Source organism: Nothobranchius furzeri, chromosome 14 (assembly GCF_043380555.1).
Source record: "Nothobranchius furzeri strain GRZ-AD chromosome 14, NfurGRZ-RIMD1, whole genome shotgun sequence".
NCBI classification, from domain to species: domain Eukaryota; kingdom Metazoa; phylum Chordata; class Actinopteri; order Cyprinodontiformes; family Nothobranchiidae; genus Nothobranchius; species Nothobranchius furzeri.
In genome coordinates this window covers 33,230,586-33,247,114 of record NC_091754.1, presented here as the reverse complement: position 1 = coordinate 33,247,114, position 16,529 = coordinate 33,230,586, and the positions used below count along the sequence as shown (strand labels likewise).

The window sequence follows — 16,529 nt, the reverse complement described above, 5'->3', positions numbered from 1 at the left end:
GTGCTCAAAGAGCCGGCTCATGCTGGCCAAGCTCATGGTGTGGAATAGAAGAGTGGAACAAACAGGTCAGCTCTTCTTCCATCTAACCTCCGCCCACAGAGGATGCTCCATCTTTTACCTGCCAGATATCCCATTCTTCCTTCAGCCTCTGCTCTTCTTTCTCCAGATTAGAGTCTCTCTCTCACTCACTCACTCTCTCGCTCTCTCTCTCTCTCTCTCTCTCTCTCTCTCTCTCTCTCTCTCTCTCTCTCTCTCACTCACTCACTCACTCACTCACTCACTCACTCACTCACTCACTCTCTCTCTCTCTCTGTCTCTCTCTCTCACTCACTCACTCACTCTCTCTCTCTCTCTCTCTCTGTCTCTCTCACTCACTCACTCACTCACTCACTCACTCACTCACTCTCTCTCTCTCTCTCTCTGTCTCTGTCTCTCTCTCTCACTCACTCACTCACTCACTCACACACACACACACACACACACACACACACACACAGCTGTTGTATTATTTTTTACCTCATGCACTCTTTACTCCATCTAATCTAACTTTGATTGTGGGGTGATTCTAAGTGACAGGTAGGTTTGAATATTTCTGAAACGGCGAGGTTTCAGCACAGAGAAACAAACTGTATTCAGAGGAAAATGTAATAAAAGAGCAGGATGATGTTAGCCGTAGTTGTACGTGGACAGAAGAGGTAGAAAACTTTAGACTCACCACCGTTCAGGGCTGTGATTTAATCTGCTCGTCTTTATCGGCCCTCAGTGTGTCACTGTGTTACTTTTAGAGGAAAGTATTTTAATGACCCAAAATAATGAAAGAAATGTTCGTTTTAATTTTTTAAGTCTTTAAGCTGTCCTGAAATCTCAGCTTTCATACTAAATGCAGGGTATCTGCGGATCCGTAAAAAGTCTTAAAGTTGCTTTTCCAAATTTAAGGCCTTAAAAGTCCTTAAAAATGACAAATAATCCTTAAATAGAGTTTCCAAAGGTCTTAAATTACCAAAGACCCAATAAACAAGATTCTTTTATTTCTATAAAATTTTCGTGAATTTCTAGTTAGTGTTCAGCATTTTTGTGTATGATGTTGGCGTAAGCGGAACCGTATACGTTCAGTTGGTCGTGAAAGGGGGCTATTTTTAGATGAGCACATTAGCTGGTTAAGCTAGTGGGAGCTTGCGCCATGGGGAAGGGCAAGTTTAATGGTAACTGGGTGGCTAATCCCACGTTCGTGACGTGGTTAGCACCGTTTCCAGGCAATAGCTGGTAATTATAGCTTAAATTTATTTTTAAAAACAGCTTAAATTTGGTCAAAGTGGCCTTAAAAAGGGTCTTAAAAAGTCTTAAATTTGGCTCCCTTAAACCTGCAGATGCCCTGTAAATGTCTGTGTCCTTATTTAGAGATGGTGTCCCAAACTTCTGATTTGAACACCAGTGACAGACGAACGCACTACAGACAAAAACTATTTCTGTAAAAGGCTTAACAGGACGTCGTGCACCAGAGGACAGAAAGTTACTGTAGTTCTGGAAGAGGAGTCATTATTTTAACTGATTGTTTAATGTTCTTCATTTGTTCCAGTCCAGTTTGTTTCACAGCTGGTTTCTACCGACACACAGAAGTTGTTTATGGTATAATCCCTGCAGGGTTGCTTCTCCATGGTGAAACCAGACTGCCGTGGACTGAGATTAGAGCAGAAATTATTCATTTAGTTTTTCGTTTAATTGTTTGAGCCTTCTGAAAGGATTCCACATGTTTACAAGGATCCAGCTGACTCGTTTCTGTTTCCTGGCTTGGGACGGATTAGGTCGTTGTGGCTTAGCAGACTGTATCACACACACCTAGCCTCAGGTGTTTGTTTTTGTAGCTAGATTATTGATTTGTGATTTAGTGTGTGGAGCTTTGGAATAGCTCGAACAATCAGAGGCAACAGGAAAACTTCTTAGTCTTTGCTGAACCTAACAGAGCCTGATTACCTTTGTATATCTGTAGTATCTGAAGTAACCAGTAAGAAGTACATTTACATGCAGTTAATATTCATACTACAGGGCGAGAAGCGTTGTGATGCTGTGTTTTGGTGAATAACCGACGTAACACATGTTACAGAAACTACAGAGCCCTAATCAGGCTTGATTGGACTACCGTGGCGACTGCCTGGCATTAGATAAAAATGTTTGTCATTTTTCAGTCGGGCGTCTTTGCTGCTGGAATGTGGAGGACGTGTTTTGTGTTGGTTTCTTTGTTCAGGCATCTAGTTTCATCTCGAGCTGCGGTATTTCTAGTAGCCCAACGGTTTGTTATTGTAAGGCTCCTGTCAGCTGCCTGTGTGTGTGTGTGTGTGTGTGTGTGTGTGTGTGTGTGTGTGTGTGTGTGTGTGTGTGTGTGTGTGTGTGTGTGTGTGTGTGTGTGTGTGTGTGTGTAAAGGGGGTGCATACAGACACGCGCCATCACGTTCACAGTCCACAGCCGACCAGTGGTGAGCTTAGAGCCCGGTCCCAGGATTAGGGGCCCCTGTTAACAGCCGCAGTGACTGAAGCATAACACACGTCGCCCTGCAGAAGGCCTCCAGGGAGTCTCCGTCCCCCAGAGGGTGGATGTCTGTCAGCCTCCCATGATGTAGCTCCTGTGTGCCTCCACTCGTGTGCATTGTGAGCTAACAAGAGACTGTTGTCAGTTTCTGCAGCCATGAGGCTCAAATTGTGTTCAGGAAATCGATTTAACACCATTTGTCATTTAGTCTTCCTAATATTTCCTGCCTTTACATGTTACTTTTCCAGTCAGTCTGGCTTGTTCGTGTTATTTAATTATTACACAAATTAGAAACAGGAACTTGATTGTCGTAGGCGTTGTTTTTTCCAAGAGTCACTTGAAAATGAAAGGCTTTTTTACTGCGGTGTTTTAGTAGAAATGATTATGAGAATTTTAAAGAACAATATGAGAAATGTGACGTCTCCTTTAAATGGACGAGGTTGTTATGGAAGGAGGCGGTTTGTGTTAAGCTGCATGTTCACTCATAGTAATTGCAACGATTCAACGAATCAGTGAGATCATACTGGGGCCCTTATTGATGGTATCAGCCTAGACTCAAGGCTGAGATCTGTTTTTCACTGGCAGGACAAAAGCTTGTCCTCGGTAATTATTGTTCTGTGTAGCATCCATTTTACTGCTGAAGAGATGCTCCGTACAACAAATTGTCACTCTGGCCCCGGGGGATTTGTTAGAGAGGCCGTATCTCCTCCCTCGCTTCATCTACGGACCGTTATGGCTCTGGGATTCAGAAAATACATGTTGGTTGGAAAGCTATGGGTATGAAGGAACAATAGCAGAAAGACTGGATAAAATAAGAAGAAAATAAAGGTACTGGTGTTCAGAAATGAGTAGAGGGGTCAATTCTTTTAGGGGAAACGGAAAAATGTAATTCAGAGGAGGTGAATGGTAGAGGCAGTTTTCTGGAGGACGAATGGTCTAAGCGCTGTCATTATAGCAAGATTTATTTTACCACGGAGGAAGTTATCACAATAAAGTCCAGTGGTGTCTCACCCATCAGCCACTGTGGCACATCTCATTTTTCCTTTGTTACTGTAATTTCTGGGAGAACCGGTTTGTGTACGTGCTCTGAAGAGTTACGCGTTTATCCAGTAAACACAATCAGTGTAGAGGGCTGCAGCAGGAGGCTGCAGGCAGACACTAACCTAATCAGAGAGAGATGATGGAAGAAAAGATGGGGTTGATTTGTAAGAATAGAAAGATGACACCCCCCACCACCTATATAAATACAGGTACCAGGCACCAGGCTTTGGCTTTCCCACCATCGCCCCGCTTTCCCCCTTCTGTATTCCTTCTGTACTCCTCTTCTTCTGGTGTTCTGGTTTGTTTCTTCTTCATCTTCTTGCTGCTTGTTCTGTTCATCAGCTTTCATCCTTCCCCGTCTCCACAGTCATTCTTTCAACGGGTATCAAACATCATGTGTCGTTAAACTTAACATTAATGTTGTTGGTCTTTGAACAGTTTTTTTTCTTATTAAAGGAACAATATGTGTAATAACCACAAAACAGTCCAATGTGTAAGTCCTATTAGAAGGAACGTTAAACGGAAACAGATTTCATTCTCAGCCCACTGGAGGTTGTCAGTTTATCTCCTTTTAAAAAGGCCAAAGAGGGACATTGTCTTTGTTTACAATCAGTCCTGCCTGCATACTTCCTGGTTTTAGAGCCAGTCATAAAAAAGCCATTTAGTTGCCAAGTCTGTGCTAGCTAACACTGCTGCGCCATCATTTGTAGAAAACCTCAGAGTTGTGTAAAGAACTGAAGCCAGTTAAAGGAGCGCCCCAGTAGTTAGTTCTTGTACCCCTAAGAAGCCATTTTTTTACTCTTATATGGAGAAAAGAAGGTTAGAAGCTAATGCTAACATTGGGCTAATGCTAACAGTTATTTAGAAACAAATAGTCAGCTCTAAAAACATCTCAAGTTACTTTTGGATTCACCTGTGTATGGAGGTCAAGGGTCACTGAGTTTACCAATCCAATCCTGAGTTCTAAAGATTTTGAAATCAATAAAAAGTCAGCAGTGTCCAAATGTTGCACCTGCCTAATGTTGTTTAAAGGGACTTTACGGACTTTTTAATTTTTATGCTCGCGATTGCCCCCTCAGGCCAAAAGCGTAACGGCAGCTTCAATAGTAGGCTCGTGCACGAGGCGCGCATGCTGTACGTGCACACTCCTTAACGAAAATAACAGCTGAGACAGTCCCGTGTGTGTGTGGGGGGGGGGGGGGCGGGGCGCGGAGGACAGAGGACAGGAGAACGTGCAGCTAATTAATTAAATAATTTGGTTCTGTACCTTTCTCTTCAGCACAGCCAACAAAGGTTTATGATGGGTCAGACCTCCTGCATGCTCAGATCATTCCCTTCCCTTGCTTGAAAAATTGTTACAAAATGAAAGTTGAACCCACATCTTTTTTATCTGTGTTCCAATGCCGTTCGGCGAGTCTCAAATAAAAATTTGGGCATCTTGCTGTAAAAAAATATACCATTAATGTAAAAAAGAAACTCTAAATAAATTATGTTTACATCCAGAATCGAACCCGGGTCTTCTTTATGGGAGTCGGACATCTTACTAGGTGAGCTACACTCTAGTAACATTCGCAGTATCTGTAACTTTTATATCCTTGATGACACCTGAAACAACGTCAAACCAAAGAACGGTTTGGAGCGAAAATGGCTATTTTGTTGCTAATTTGCGGGAAATATCTAGAAGAAAGTTCTACAGAAAATAGCTAAGGGTCCTCAGAAATGTAGCTAGGTTTGTCACTAGGTGTTAGGAACAGCAACAAAGTGGCACTACCTCTCTCTCTGCTGCTAAAGCTACTGATAGCAAATGCTACGGGCTATGCCTGAGCGTGAACGCGCATGAAGCAGCCTGCTCGACCCGAGCAGCTCTCTTTTTCTGTGATTTTACAGAAAAACAGGCAATCACAGTAAAAATGCCAGGGCTCATTCTACAGGACCAGGGCATTGCAGGAGAATGTATGAAGAAGAAATTTATTATTTCTATACATGTTTTGGCTGTCAAACTTCCTTAATGTCCCTTTAAGAAACAGTCTTAAAATCTAGCCAAGGCTAACAAACAGTAGCATTTTAGCTACTTAGCTACAGCAAGGCAATAAACAATCTTAAAGCTCCGAGGCTTATCAATACCTACATAGTAACAAGCCGGGGTTTTAGTTTCTACATCAAACTGCATGAGGACACTTTTAGGTTAACAACAGCAGTCTAAACGCGCATTACATTAAAACTATTCAGAGAATTGTACATAAAATCGTACCTGTTGTTGTTTTGAGACTGGTGTCAAATCTCTTTACTACCCAGCGTCTCTTCTCCGGAGGTTTGTCATATCCAACAACAAAGTTGGATGCAAGTGTTCCTCCCTGGGTTTTTCATAATAAAAGGAAAGGAATGCACAATTGAAGTTTCTAGTGGTTTTCAAATTAAGATTTTTCAGCCACATCCCTCTGGGGGAGGCAGTGAAAGCTGCGCCGACGCTGGCAGCCACACTCTCTTACTCCAGGTTGCGTGGTATAAACATCGCTCTTGTTGACACAAATTCAATTTTCTCTGGTTGTTCGTACTGCCGCGAAAAGTACGACATCTTCCCAAGCCATGCAAGTACATTTTTCAGGGTTCAATCGTTTTAAAAATCCTCTTGAAATGGTCAAATAAACTGCTACTAGCAACAAAACCTCACCATGTAAATGAATGGGTATACTCTAGTTCTGGTATCTCACCAGATGTTGCTTACATCATCGTGTCTCCATAAGGAACATGTAAAATAAGGTGGGTAGGTTCAGGTGAACATGATGGATCATCTCAGACAAAGCAGAGTCCTGAAAAGAATCTGTCATTAGGTTTAGTTTTATTTATTATTTGCCTTTTCCAACTGGAAATGGTAAAAATGTTTTAGACTGTTTATCTCATGTGTTGTTACTCCATTCATACCACACACACACACACACACACACACACACACACACACACACACACACACACACTGTATCTCTAACTATAGTCAGGCTGGAGGCGGCTGACTTTACTGGCATGGTATGGCTCATTCGCTGAAGCAGCTGCCTTGCAGAGCGGGCGCTGTTCAGTCAGCTGGCCTTGCGCTGATCTACTACTCCTCCCCTTTCCTTTCTCTCCCCCTCCCTCACCAGTTTTACCCTCTCCTCCTCCCCCCTGTCCTCTTGCTGAGCTCTTCCAGAGGATGACTTCACGCTCTGGAAGAAAATGAGCAGCAGTGTGGTGGCTACACCACGCTAGCATCTGAGGCTCTAGCGTGCAGCAGTGTGGCTGGAGACCAACTGGGCAGCAGGGAACCACAGCTGTAGAGCAGGAGAACGAGAGGAGGAGGAGGAGTGAGGAGACGCAGCAACAAAGAATTCAAAGCAGGGAAACTGAGAAGGGGAGAAGATCTTAAAGGAAGCAGATGAGGAGAAGGAGGCTGAAAGTTTGATTGCCTCCTGGATGAGGCTAGACGTGGGTTTGTGACGAGCTGGTGAAGTGACACTGGCTGTGGATTTAGTAGGATGACAATTCAAGACACGGGAGAGGACAGAGATGGAGGAGAAGGGCTCGAAGGAGGGAGGCATGTAAGCTCGGGACATCTGTATAGTGGAAACACATGTTGCTATGATGATTTGCTGCGACTCTACTGCTACGGATCTGCTGTGCTGGTGTTTAGGACAACCCACCATGCCTGTTGTCCTGCTGGAGTGAGTCTGGACCTGTGAGGGACAGCTCAGAGCTGCTATGAGTCCACATCAAGTGTTTGTTCATCAGAAGTCTGTGTGAGAGCTCAGACTAGTGCAGCGATTGTTTGAGACTGGATCACTCTCACACCTACAACTACTGGATTTTCTTTCTGGGTGTGATTGTTTGTTAAACCAGTGAGTATTAATCCTGCTCGCTGTCAGCTGATGGCGTTTGACTCGTGTTGAGAGGAGCATGAGGCAGGTTCGCCTTCTTTTGACCCAAGGCTTTTCTATTTTGAGCAGTTTTTTTACAGGGCAGCTTTGTTTTTAAATGTTACTTATTTAAAACCAGACAACAAAATGAATTGGTTTTAAACATCTTTTGGTAGAATGCTTACAGAAAGTCCCCCATGGCTATAAAAGTTTACGTTTTATCTAAAACTAACGATTTCCTGCTCAGCCGCATAAAAAGTTTTTTTTTAAATAAATTATCCTAAATGTAATATTCTGAGCACCATAAAAAGGTGTGCAGTACCATTAATGAATGACTCCATCATTTACTATTAAGAATGAAATAACATCTGGCTGCGTTGGTGACTGATTTTTAAAGCTGTTACTAGGGCCGTGCGATGTGACGATATAAGATCGTTAAGGATTGTAAAGTGATGACAATCTGCCGAAGTTCGGAGATCGTAGAACTGTCTATTTGCATTTCATCACCCGTCTGCCTTTGTTTCTGGACATGTCTACGGGCTCACATTTGGTTTTTTCTCTCAGCCGAGTCATGCCATTTGTTAAGCTGCTTCTGTTGGTCATAGCTCTCAGCCTGACAGACACACAGATGAACCAGTCGGATCAAGTTTTTGGCAGCGTATTGGTTTGTTTGGCTGGGGTGCTTAGTAGAGCCGAGAAAAATATTTTAATAATAGATGCATTAAGATGCGAACATGAACAAATATGAATCATTGATTGAAGAAGCACATCATTATAGCGCTAGCGGTTAGCCGCTAGTTTGCGTCGATTCTGAGCAGTCGTTACATGTATTCTCACGCGTCTGCTCAATCAGAAAACCTCAGGGTTAATGTCCTGCTCTAAACTTTGCATTTGGCTTCATGGCTTTTATAATTTGGGGACGTTCATTTGTGTTTTAGCGAGCCTTTTTATTGTGGCTGCCAACCATAGTTCTGTTTATTTTGTTTGTGTAAAGAAAGACGGGCCAAACCCCGCCATCGCATAGTCGGGAAAAAGCTACTGACAGCAGCAAAGCCTAAATACTGGGAGTGTAATCCTCTGAGTAGTGCATGCAAATACATCATGTATTTAGCTAGGGATGTAAGAAAATATCGATATGGCAACATATTGCAAATTTTTTTCGGCGATATAACAAAATATATAAAAGCTGTGTATTGAATTTTTGGAAGAATTTACATGCAAACATTTGTGTGTTTTTTTTTTCTTTTGGTGCAATTCAAACGCGGACCACTAGTTGGCAGCAGTGTGCAATGGGTTTTGTTTCCACCGTTGAAATGTAAATCCCTCTGTTATGGTTCAGATACCTCACGTTAAACATGTTACGTATCAGTTTAGACAGTTTTTTTTTATTTTCTACAATAATTTCAGTCTAAAAAAAATTGCTAATATCGTCTGACTGAGTGTATCGCAATATATTGTGATACGTCGTGTCGTCTCCCCTGTATTGTGATACGTATCGTATAGCTAGAATTTCACCAATATGCATTCCTAAATTTTGCTTAACATGATAAACTTATCTCTCGGGACAAGAAATTATTACTGGTAATATTGTGGATGATAGGATAGGAGCCACCTCTAGATGGAATTTAAATAATTTAGCATTAATTATAAATATATAATTAATAAAACTGCCTGTGGGACATTTAAGATATGTATCTCTAGCTCTTAACTGAGATGATGGATGGATGGATGGATGGATGGATGGATGGATTTCATTTTCTCATCATTATTTTTTTCTACTATTTTAACCATATTTTAAATAATTTTTGAAGATGTTCTTATTGTATATTTAGAGTTTTCTGTTCTTCTGAAGCGCCTCATGATTTTTATCTTGAGAGGCGCTATATAAAAGATAATTTTCTTGCTTTTCTTGCTTTTTTCTATTTTCTGTGAAGAGGTATGCTTTTAAATTGGTGTATTTTACTGGTAAATAACTTCCAAAACATCTGAATTGTTTAAAGGGACTTTAACCCGGGTCTTCCGCACGAGAGTCCGCCATCTTACTGGGTGAGCTAAAGCGCCAGTGATGTCTTATGTATCTGTAATATTTATATTCCTGATGACAGCTGACACAACGTTCAAAGAACGGTTCGAAGTGAAAATGGCTATTTTGTTGCTAATTTGCAGGAAATATCTAGAAGAAAGTTCTACAGAAAGTAGCTAAGGGTCCTCAGAAATGTAGCTAGCTTTGTCACTAGGCGTTAGGAACAGCGACAAAGACTAAAGCTACTGATAGCAAATGCTACGGGCTATGCCTGAGTGTGAACGTGTATGAAGCAGCCTGCTCGACCCGAGCAGCTCTCTTTTTCTGTGATTTTACAGAAAAACAGGCAATCACAGTAAAAATGCCAGGGCTCATTCTACAGGACCAGGGCATTGCAGGAGAATGTATGAAGAAGACATTTATTATTTCTATACATGTTTTGACTGTCAAACTTCCATAATGTCCCTTTAAATGGGAAAGATCATAAGAAAATCATGGTTGTGATTCTGCAAAAAGTAAATTGTGATATCGTCCATATCAGCCACCTCTAGCTGTTACCACCAAGGGTTTTGCTTTAGGATTACAGTTACTTTACTTTCTGTCACAAATCTAAAAGTCTGAGTTTTTGTGTCCGACTGAAGGTCTGTATTTTAAAACCTGCTGCCCATTTGTTTTATGAGTAAATTTAATAGCATATTTTTTTCATTCCTGCTAATAACATGTTATGTTTAAAAGGTGTGTCTCTATTCTGGCTTATCTGAGTTTTTTAGGGAATCAGCTGGAGTTTTGGTCATTGGCAGACCTCTGCTGCGGGGACAGGGTTTCATATGGCTAACCCACAGTTGTGTTTTTAGAGGGACCAACTTTGTTTGAGATGTTTACACATTTCCTGGATCATAGCAGATGTATGACTCTGCCTTCAGGCAGCATGATACTGCAGGACTTTTCCCTCTAGTTTTTGCTCATCCTAACAATTTAAGCTGCAGGACTATTGAACTCTGAGAGATCTGCATGTTGTATTCCGAAAGCAGAGCCGTGAATGTTTTCTCTGGTTTTCAGATACACCGGAAGATTCGGGAGGACTCAGACATGGCCCAGGACTCCCTTCAGTGCCTGGCCCAGCTGGCTTCCATGCATGGGCCCATCTTCCCAGACGAAAGTGCCCAGATCTCCTACCTGGCCCACATGGTGGAAGGGCTGCTCAGCATGATTAACGGGTGAGTGATGGTGGCGTACTCACACCCTTTACAGGATGGGATATTTATACGTTCAGTATTGCACGTAGAAAAGTGTTTTCCCCATTTACGTTCTGTTCATGAGCTGTCAGCTGATCCTGGTTGCACAGAGCTCGACACAATGTGGAAATGATGATGAAGTGGGTTATTTATGATTGGATAGCGTCTTTGGTCCTGGCTGAAACGCCTCATGTCCAGCACGAGGCCGGTGGTGGCAGGTGTCATGTTTGGGCTGGTTGTGGAAAAACGAATGGGGAATTTTATCAAACATCTCACCTTCCTAAAAGCAACTGTTGTTATGTCAGGTTTGTTCAAGGTGCTTTCCTGATGCAGGTCCTGGTGTTCGGTCTGAAGACGGCTGGTTTACCTGTTGTTGTCTGTCTGCTGAGTTTTCTGTCGCTGCCTTTCAACGCATCACCTGTAACAAGACCCTGAAACACGCAGACCAGCATACATTACATTGTTTGGAAAAATAAATCCTCACTTAGTTTTAATATCATTATTATAAGTCACTTTTATTCTGTTCATGCTTTTCTTTGACAGTTTGACAAGTCTTGTGTTTTATAATCTGCAAATCCACCAAGTCATTTCCTCTGACACACACACACACACACACACACACACACACTGATGGGGCTAATTTAAACCTGCCAAGTGAAAGCAGCCGCCCCACGAATGCAGGGGCTGTTAGACTGCTCAGCGTGAGCTGCCGTACCCTGAATTAGCTTTTCTCTCAAATGCACGGTGCTTTTAAGGTGAAAGCCTTTCCGATATTGATTTACATCTTTAAACCTTCAACCATCACAGAAAAGGAGGCTGTTTGTGAGGCAACTCGGAGATTAAATAAGAAAGGATTCAAAGTTTGCTCATGTTTTTATTTCAGCTCTGAGCCCACATGTAGCTCAAGGACTAAATTCAGAGACACAACAAGGGATGGAGGCCGATGTCAACCTGAGGGTGACGCATATTGAACCATTTCAGCTTTATTTACAGGAACTAATTGCTTGTTGAGTCTTCGTTTAATGCCACCCTCTTCTATCATGGGAAAGTTGTCTTGCAGTTCAATGACAAATAAAGTAAATAGAGGAACCACAGGTTTATTTTTCCCAGATGTTTCTGAAACCAAATTTATGCTCAAGTAGATCAAATTGTTTGGTTTCCTTAAAACAAATAACCTTCATTAGCAGCCATTCAAACGTGGGTCTGCTGTAAAAACTCAGTAGAATAAACATTCACAGATTATTACACAAACACTGAAGAGGGATTGTTGCACTTTGTGCTGTGGTTGATGGTTAAACATCCACTAAACCTATAAAATGGTGTCAATTACCATTTCAGTACTGGAAAGTTTAGGCTAGATTGCAGTAAAACTTTTTCTTTTATGGCATATTTCCTAGATCAGGTTTAAAGTAAAGACCGAAACACATCCTAACCAATAATTAACGTCTGCTAAAAATAGCTGCAGAATGTAATAAACATAACAGTAGCAGCTGATTCAGAATTAACAAATAACATGGTTTAGTTTGATGCCAGTAGGAAATGAAGGTGCCGTGGTGTCCGTGCTGATTGATGATTACATCATTTGCATGTCTATAAACACACACAAACATACATGAAGCTTTCAACATTTTCATAAACAAAATGTTTTTAAATTAACTGACTTGTAGCCATTTTTGTAGATAATGTTGCTTTTCTGTGGCAGCCATCTTGGATAGGGCTGACTCCAAACAATAATCAGTTATAGACGTACATCCAGTGCTTCTGCTAGATGATAATAATAATAATAATAACAACAATAATAATAAATTTAATTTGAAAGTTCCTTTCAGGACACTTTCAACAGCAGGCCATACCAGGATGTGATGTCACTAATAACAGGACTTTGGATCTCCAGAATTAGCGTCTCATGTATATTTATCTCCTACTGACATCAGTTTAAGTCAGCGCCACCTGGAATTTGTCAAAGGGCCTCCTGCTTGTGTAGAACTTCTCTCGAAGGTGTGTTGAGTGTGTTTCCTGCCTGAAACCATTGATTGTTGCTCCATCTTGTGCAGCCTGGAAGTGTCTGTGGAGAATGCATTAGCAGAGATTTGTGGGAGGTTTCACTGTTGACATATCACAAGTGGAGTTAGCAGATCCACATACTAGCATAACTGTGACCAGAACATAATGGTGTCAGTCGTGGGTTTTATGTCAGAATGTCTCCAAAGTGAATGACTTATCCTGCATTTTTCCTGAGCCGTTGTCTCCTACAGATGTCTCCTACAGATGTTAAAGCATCTGTCAGCTTTTTATTTCCTTTTTAAAAAGGCTCTTGAGGCCAGTGTGTGAAGAAAGTCATTTTATTTGTGGTTAATTTTTCAGCCAGTCATGTGTTGATCTGACCACCCTCAGCATGCATGAGTATCAGGCTCTCAACCTAACTGAGAAGTGGTCTCTATTCCTCTGCTGTCCCGTTTTCTCCGTCCTCCTCCCTGCTCTCCTGCTACGTCTGTAATCACCTATTCTTGGAGCTTTTTTCCAGTTGCCTCATCGGAAAACCATGTGGAGAGGGATGGCCGATCTGCAGTGATTGAACAGTTCTGCACGCAATTTAGCCCCATCAGATAGGGTTTAGCAAGGCTTCTCTGTGTTGCTCTGTCACTGAGGCAGAGTGGCAGATTAAACACAGAGGAGACGGAAAGCTTTTAGATTTTTGTGGACGTGTTCTCAAAATATTTGTAGCATTTATCTAAAACCAGCACAATCAGTGATGCAGTTCTCAAGAGTGGTTGCACTCAAAGTGGGATAACAGTTTTATCAGGTTAATGCCACTCGTTGGTTTGATCAGCCTGGTGTGTTTAATAACAAGATGTTTGTGAAATGTCTGTAAAACAGCAGGGTGTATGCATGTTTCTTCACGTCACACACCACCTCTGCTTTGATTCTGCAACATTAGCCTCATGAAAGTGCACACATGTGTGAGCAGTTTGGAGAATGATTAGTGAACTAAGGTAGCTAAGAAGACCGAAAGTGTTCTTAAAGTGACATTATGGAAGTTTGACAGCCAAAACATGTATGGAAATAATAAATGTCTTCTTCATACATTCTCCTGCAATGCCCTGGTCCTGTAGAATGAGCCCTGGCATTTTTACTGTGATTGCCTGTTTTTCTGTAAAATCACAGTAAAAGAGAGCTGCTCGGGTCGAGCAGGCTGCTTCATGCGCGTTCACGCTCAGGCATAGCCCGTAGCATTTGCTATCAGTAGCTTTAGCAGCAGAGAGAGGCAGTTCCACTTTGTCGCTGTTCCTAACGCCTAGTGACAAAGCTAGCTACATTTCTGAGGACCCTTAGCTACTTTCTGTTGAACTTTCTTCTAGATATTTCATGCAAATTAGCAACAAAATAGCCATTTTCACTCCGAACCGTTCTTTGGTTTGACGTTGTTTCAGCTGTCAGCAAGGATATAAAAGTTACAGATACTGTGAATATTACTAGAGTGTAGCTCACCTTGTAAGATGTCTGACCCCCATGCAGAAGTCCTGGGTTTGTTTATGGATGTGAACATAGTTCATTTAGAGTTTCTCTTTTACATTAATGGTATATTTTTTACAGTAAGATGCCCAAATTTTTATTTGAGACTCGCCGAATGGCATTCAATTCACAGATAAAAAAGATGTGGGTTGAACTTTCATTTTGTAACAATTTTTCAAGCAAGGGAAGGGAATGATCTGAGCATGCAGGAGGACTGACCCATCATAAACCTTTGTCGGCTGTGCTGAAGAGAAAGGTACAGAACCCAATTATTTAATTAATTAGCTGTGCGTTCTCCTGTCCTCTGTCCTCCGGGCCACAAAGACAGACACACACACACACACACACACACACACACGGGACTGTCTCAGCTGTTATTTTCGTTAAGGAGTGTGCCCGTACAGCATGCGCGCCTCGTGCACGAGCCTACTATTGAAGCTGCCGTTACGCTTTTGGCCTGAGGGGGCAATCACGAGCATAAAAATTAAAAAGTCCGACAAGTCCATTTAATGAGTAGGTTCACTTGTTATTTTTGAAATATGATGCAGCCTGGACATAAAAAAGTCTCCTACACCTATCTCCTGCATTAGCCTCTGATAGAAAATAGACAGTGAAAACCTAGGACTAGAAAAGCCTGACAGATCTACGTCACACTGTCACTAAACATTCATGAACTCACCCATGTTGGCTCGCAGCAGGGAAGGCTGTTGTTGGTTTAGCATCCAGGAAACAGCTCGTCTAGGCTAGTAGAAGTTAACTGTTAGCATTAGCAACTCCGCCACACAGCAGAACTCCTCCAGACTTGTGTTATTTGTGGAGATAAAACATCAGAATTGCAGCGCATACAGAGTCAGTGGTAGAGTCACGTTGCTGTTGGCCCATCAGAGGTGAGATGTCAGAATATCATCAATAAGGATGAGTAAGATGCCAGGTCCTGCCGTTTTCTCCTCCAGCTATCTTCCACTTTCTGAAACAGTAGCGCCAGAGCTTTTTTTTCCCCACAGAGTGACTCACAGGACATCCCGTCTATACTAGAGACCCTGCAGATCTGCTGAAAAAACAAGTGAATGAGAGCTTTAAATGTTCTGAACCATTTATTGCAGCAAAAACGGAAAGAGGTGATTCTTCAGCTTCAATCACACTAAATGTAAAGAAACAAAGCTTAACGAGTTTCACTCAGTAAACATGTTTAACATTTAATGTTTTATTACAAGCATTAAAGTAAACCGTAAAAACGACCTCCGGTGCAGCTGTGTGGGGGGAAAAGCTCTCAGGTCAAGCTGCCTACGAGTTTGGGGCAAGGATCGATTTTCACTGAAGTTTCCAACTTTTACTCACCAGTGGGTAAACTGGAAAGTGACCCCGGTTCAGCCTCAGTCTGGACACTGGAAACTTTCCTTCTTCAGGCCAAAACATGGCTCAGAGCAGAAAATAAAAGGCTTTTCTGACAGTCATGGAGTTTTCTTATTTCTGAGGTTGGGCTTTATTTTCTGTGTTTTCAGGATTGAGATTGAAGACTCAGAAGCTGTGGGCATTTCCAATATAATCTCAAATCTGATCACTATGTTTCCACGGAGCATTTTAACAGCACTGCCCAGCGACCTCTTCACCTCCTTCATCAACTGCCTCACACTGCTCACCTGCTCATTTGGACGCAGCGCTGCCCTGGAGGAAGTGGTGAGTACTGATGCCACCAGCATCTAGCAGAACTCCTCCCAATACTTTTGCTCAGTGTCTCCAACCAGCTTCCCTGAAGGTTTCTCCTCTTCAGAGGTCTTGTACGGTGTGGGTAGGGTTGTCACGGTGTGAAAATTTAACCTCACGGTTATTGTGACCAAAATGATCACGGTTTTCGGTATTATCGCGGTATTTTTTTAAACGTGTTACTTTTTCAGACAACTAAATAAACCCTGTATATCAGGAAAATATCGTCCTCAGTTTGTGTCTAAAGTTTGCCTAAAATGTGTTATTTTGTAATTATGTTGTTTATTTGTTTACATTTTTTCCCCTTTAGCCTTTAAAATACCAATATTTGCCCATAACTTCTTATTTTTTGTCTGTTTGATGTCATCATTTTAAAAATATTAGATCAGATGATACTCAGTACTCAAGTAGCCTTCTAATCAGATACTTTTTTTACCCTTACTTGAGTAATAAACCCTATACCAGGAAAATATCGTCCTCGGTTTGTGTCCTTCCAGTGAGTTTTGCAGATTTGGGAAAATGTCATAAATTTATAATTATTCTCGGAGCAGCAGAATATATATATATATATATATATATATATATATATATATATATATATA

At 41.7% G+C, this 16,529-nt stretch overlaps 1 protein-coding gene across 1 annotated transcript in view; it reads left to right on the top strand.

Moving 5' to 3' along the window:
- The window catches only part of xpo4 (exportin 4), a 68,970-nt gene that overhangs the window by 41,187 nt on the left and 11,254 nt on the right, over positions 1-16,529 (top strand). The window contains exons 8-9 of the mRNA XM_054746613.2: positions 10,535-10,692; positions 15,726-15,900. Coding sequence (XP_054602588.1) covers positions 10,535-10,692; positions 15,726-15,900 — 333 coding nt within the window. The remainder of the gene's footprint in view (positions 1-10,534; positions 10,693-15,725; positions 15,901-16,529) is intronic.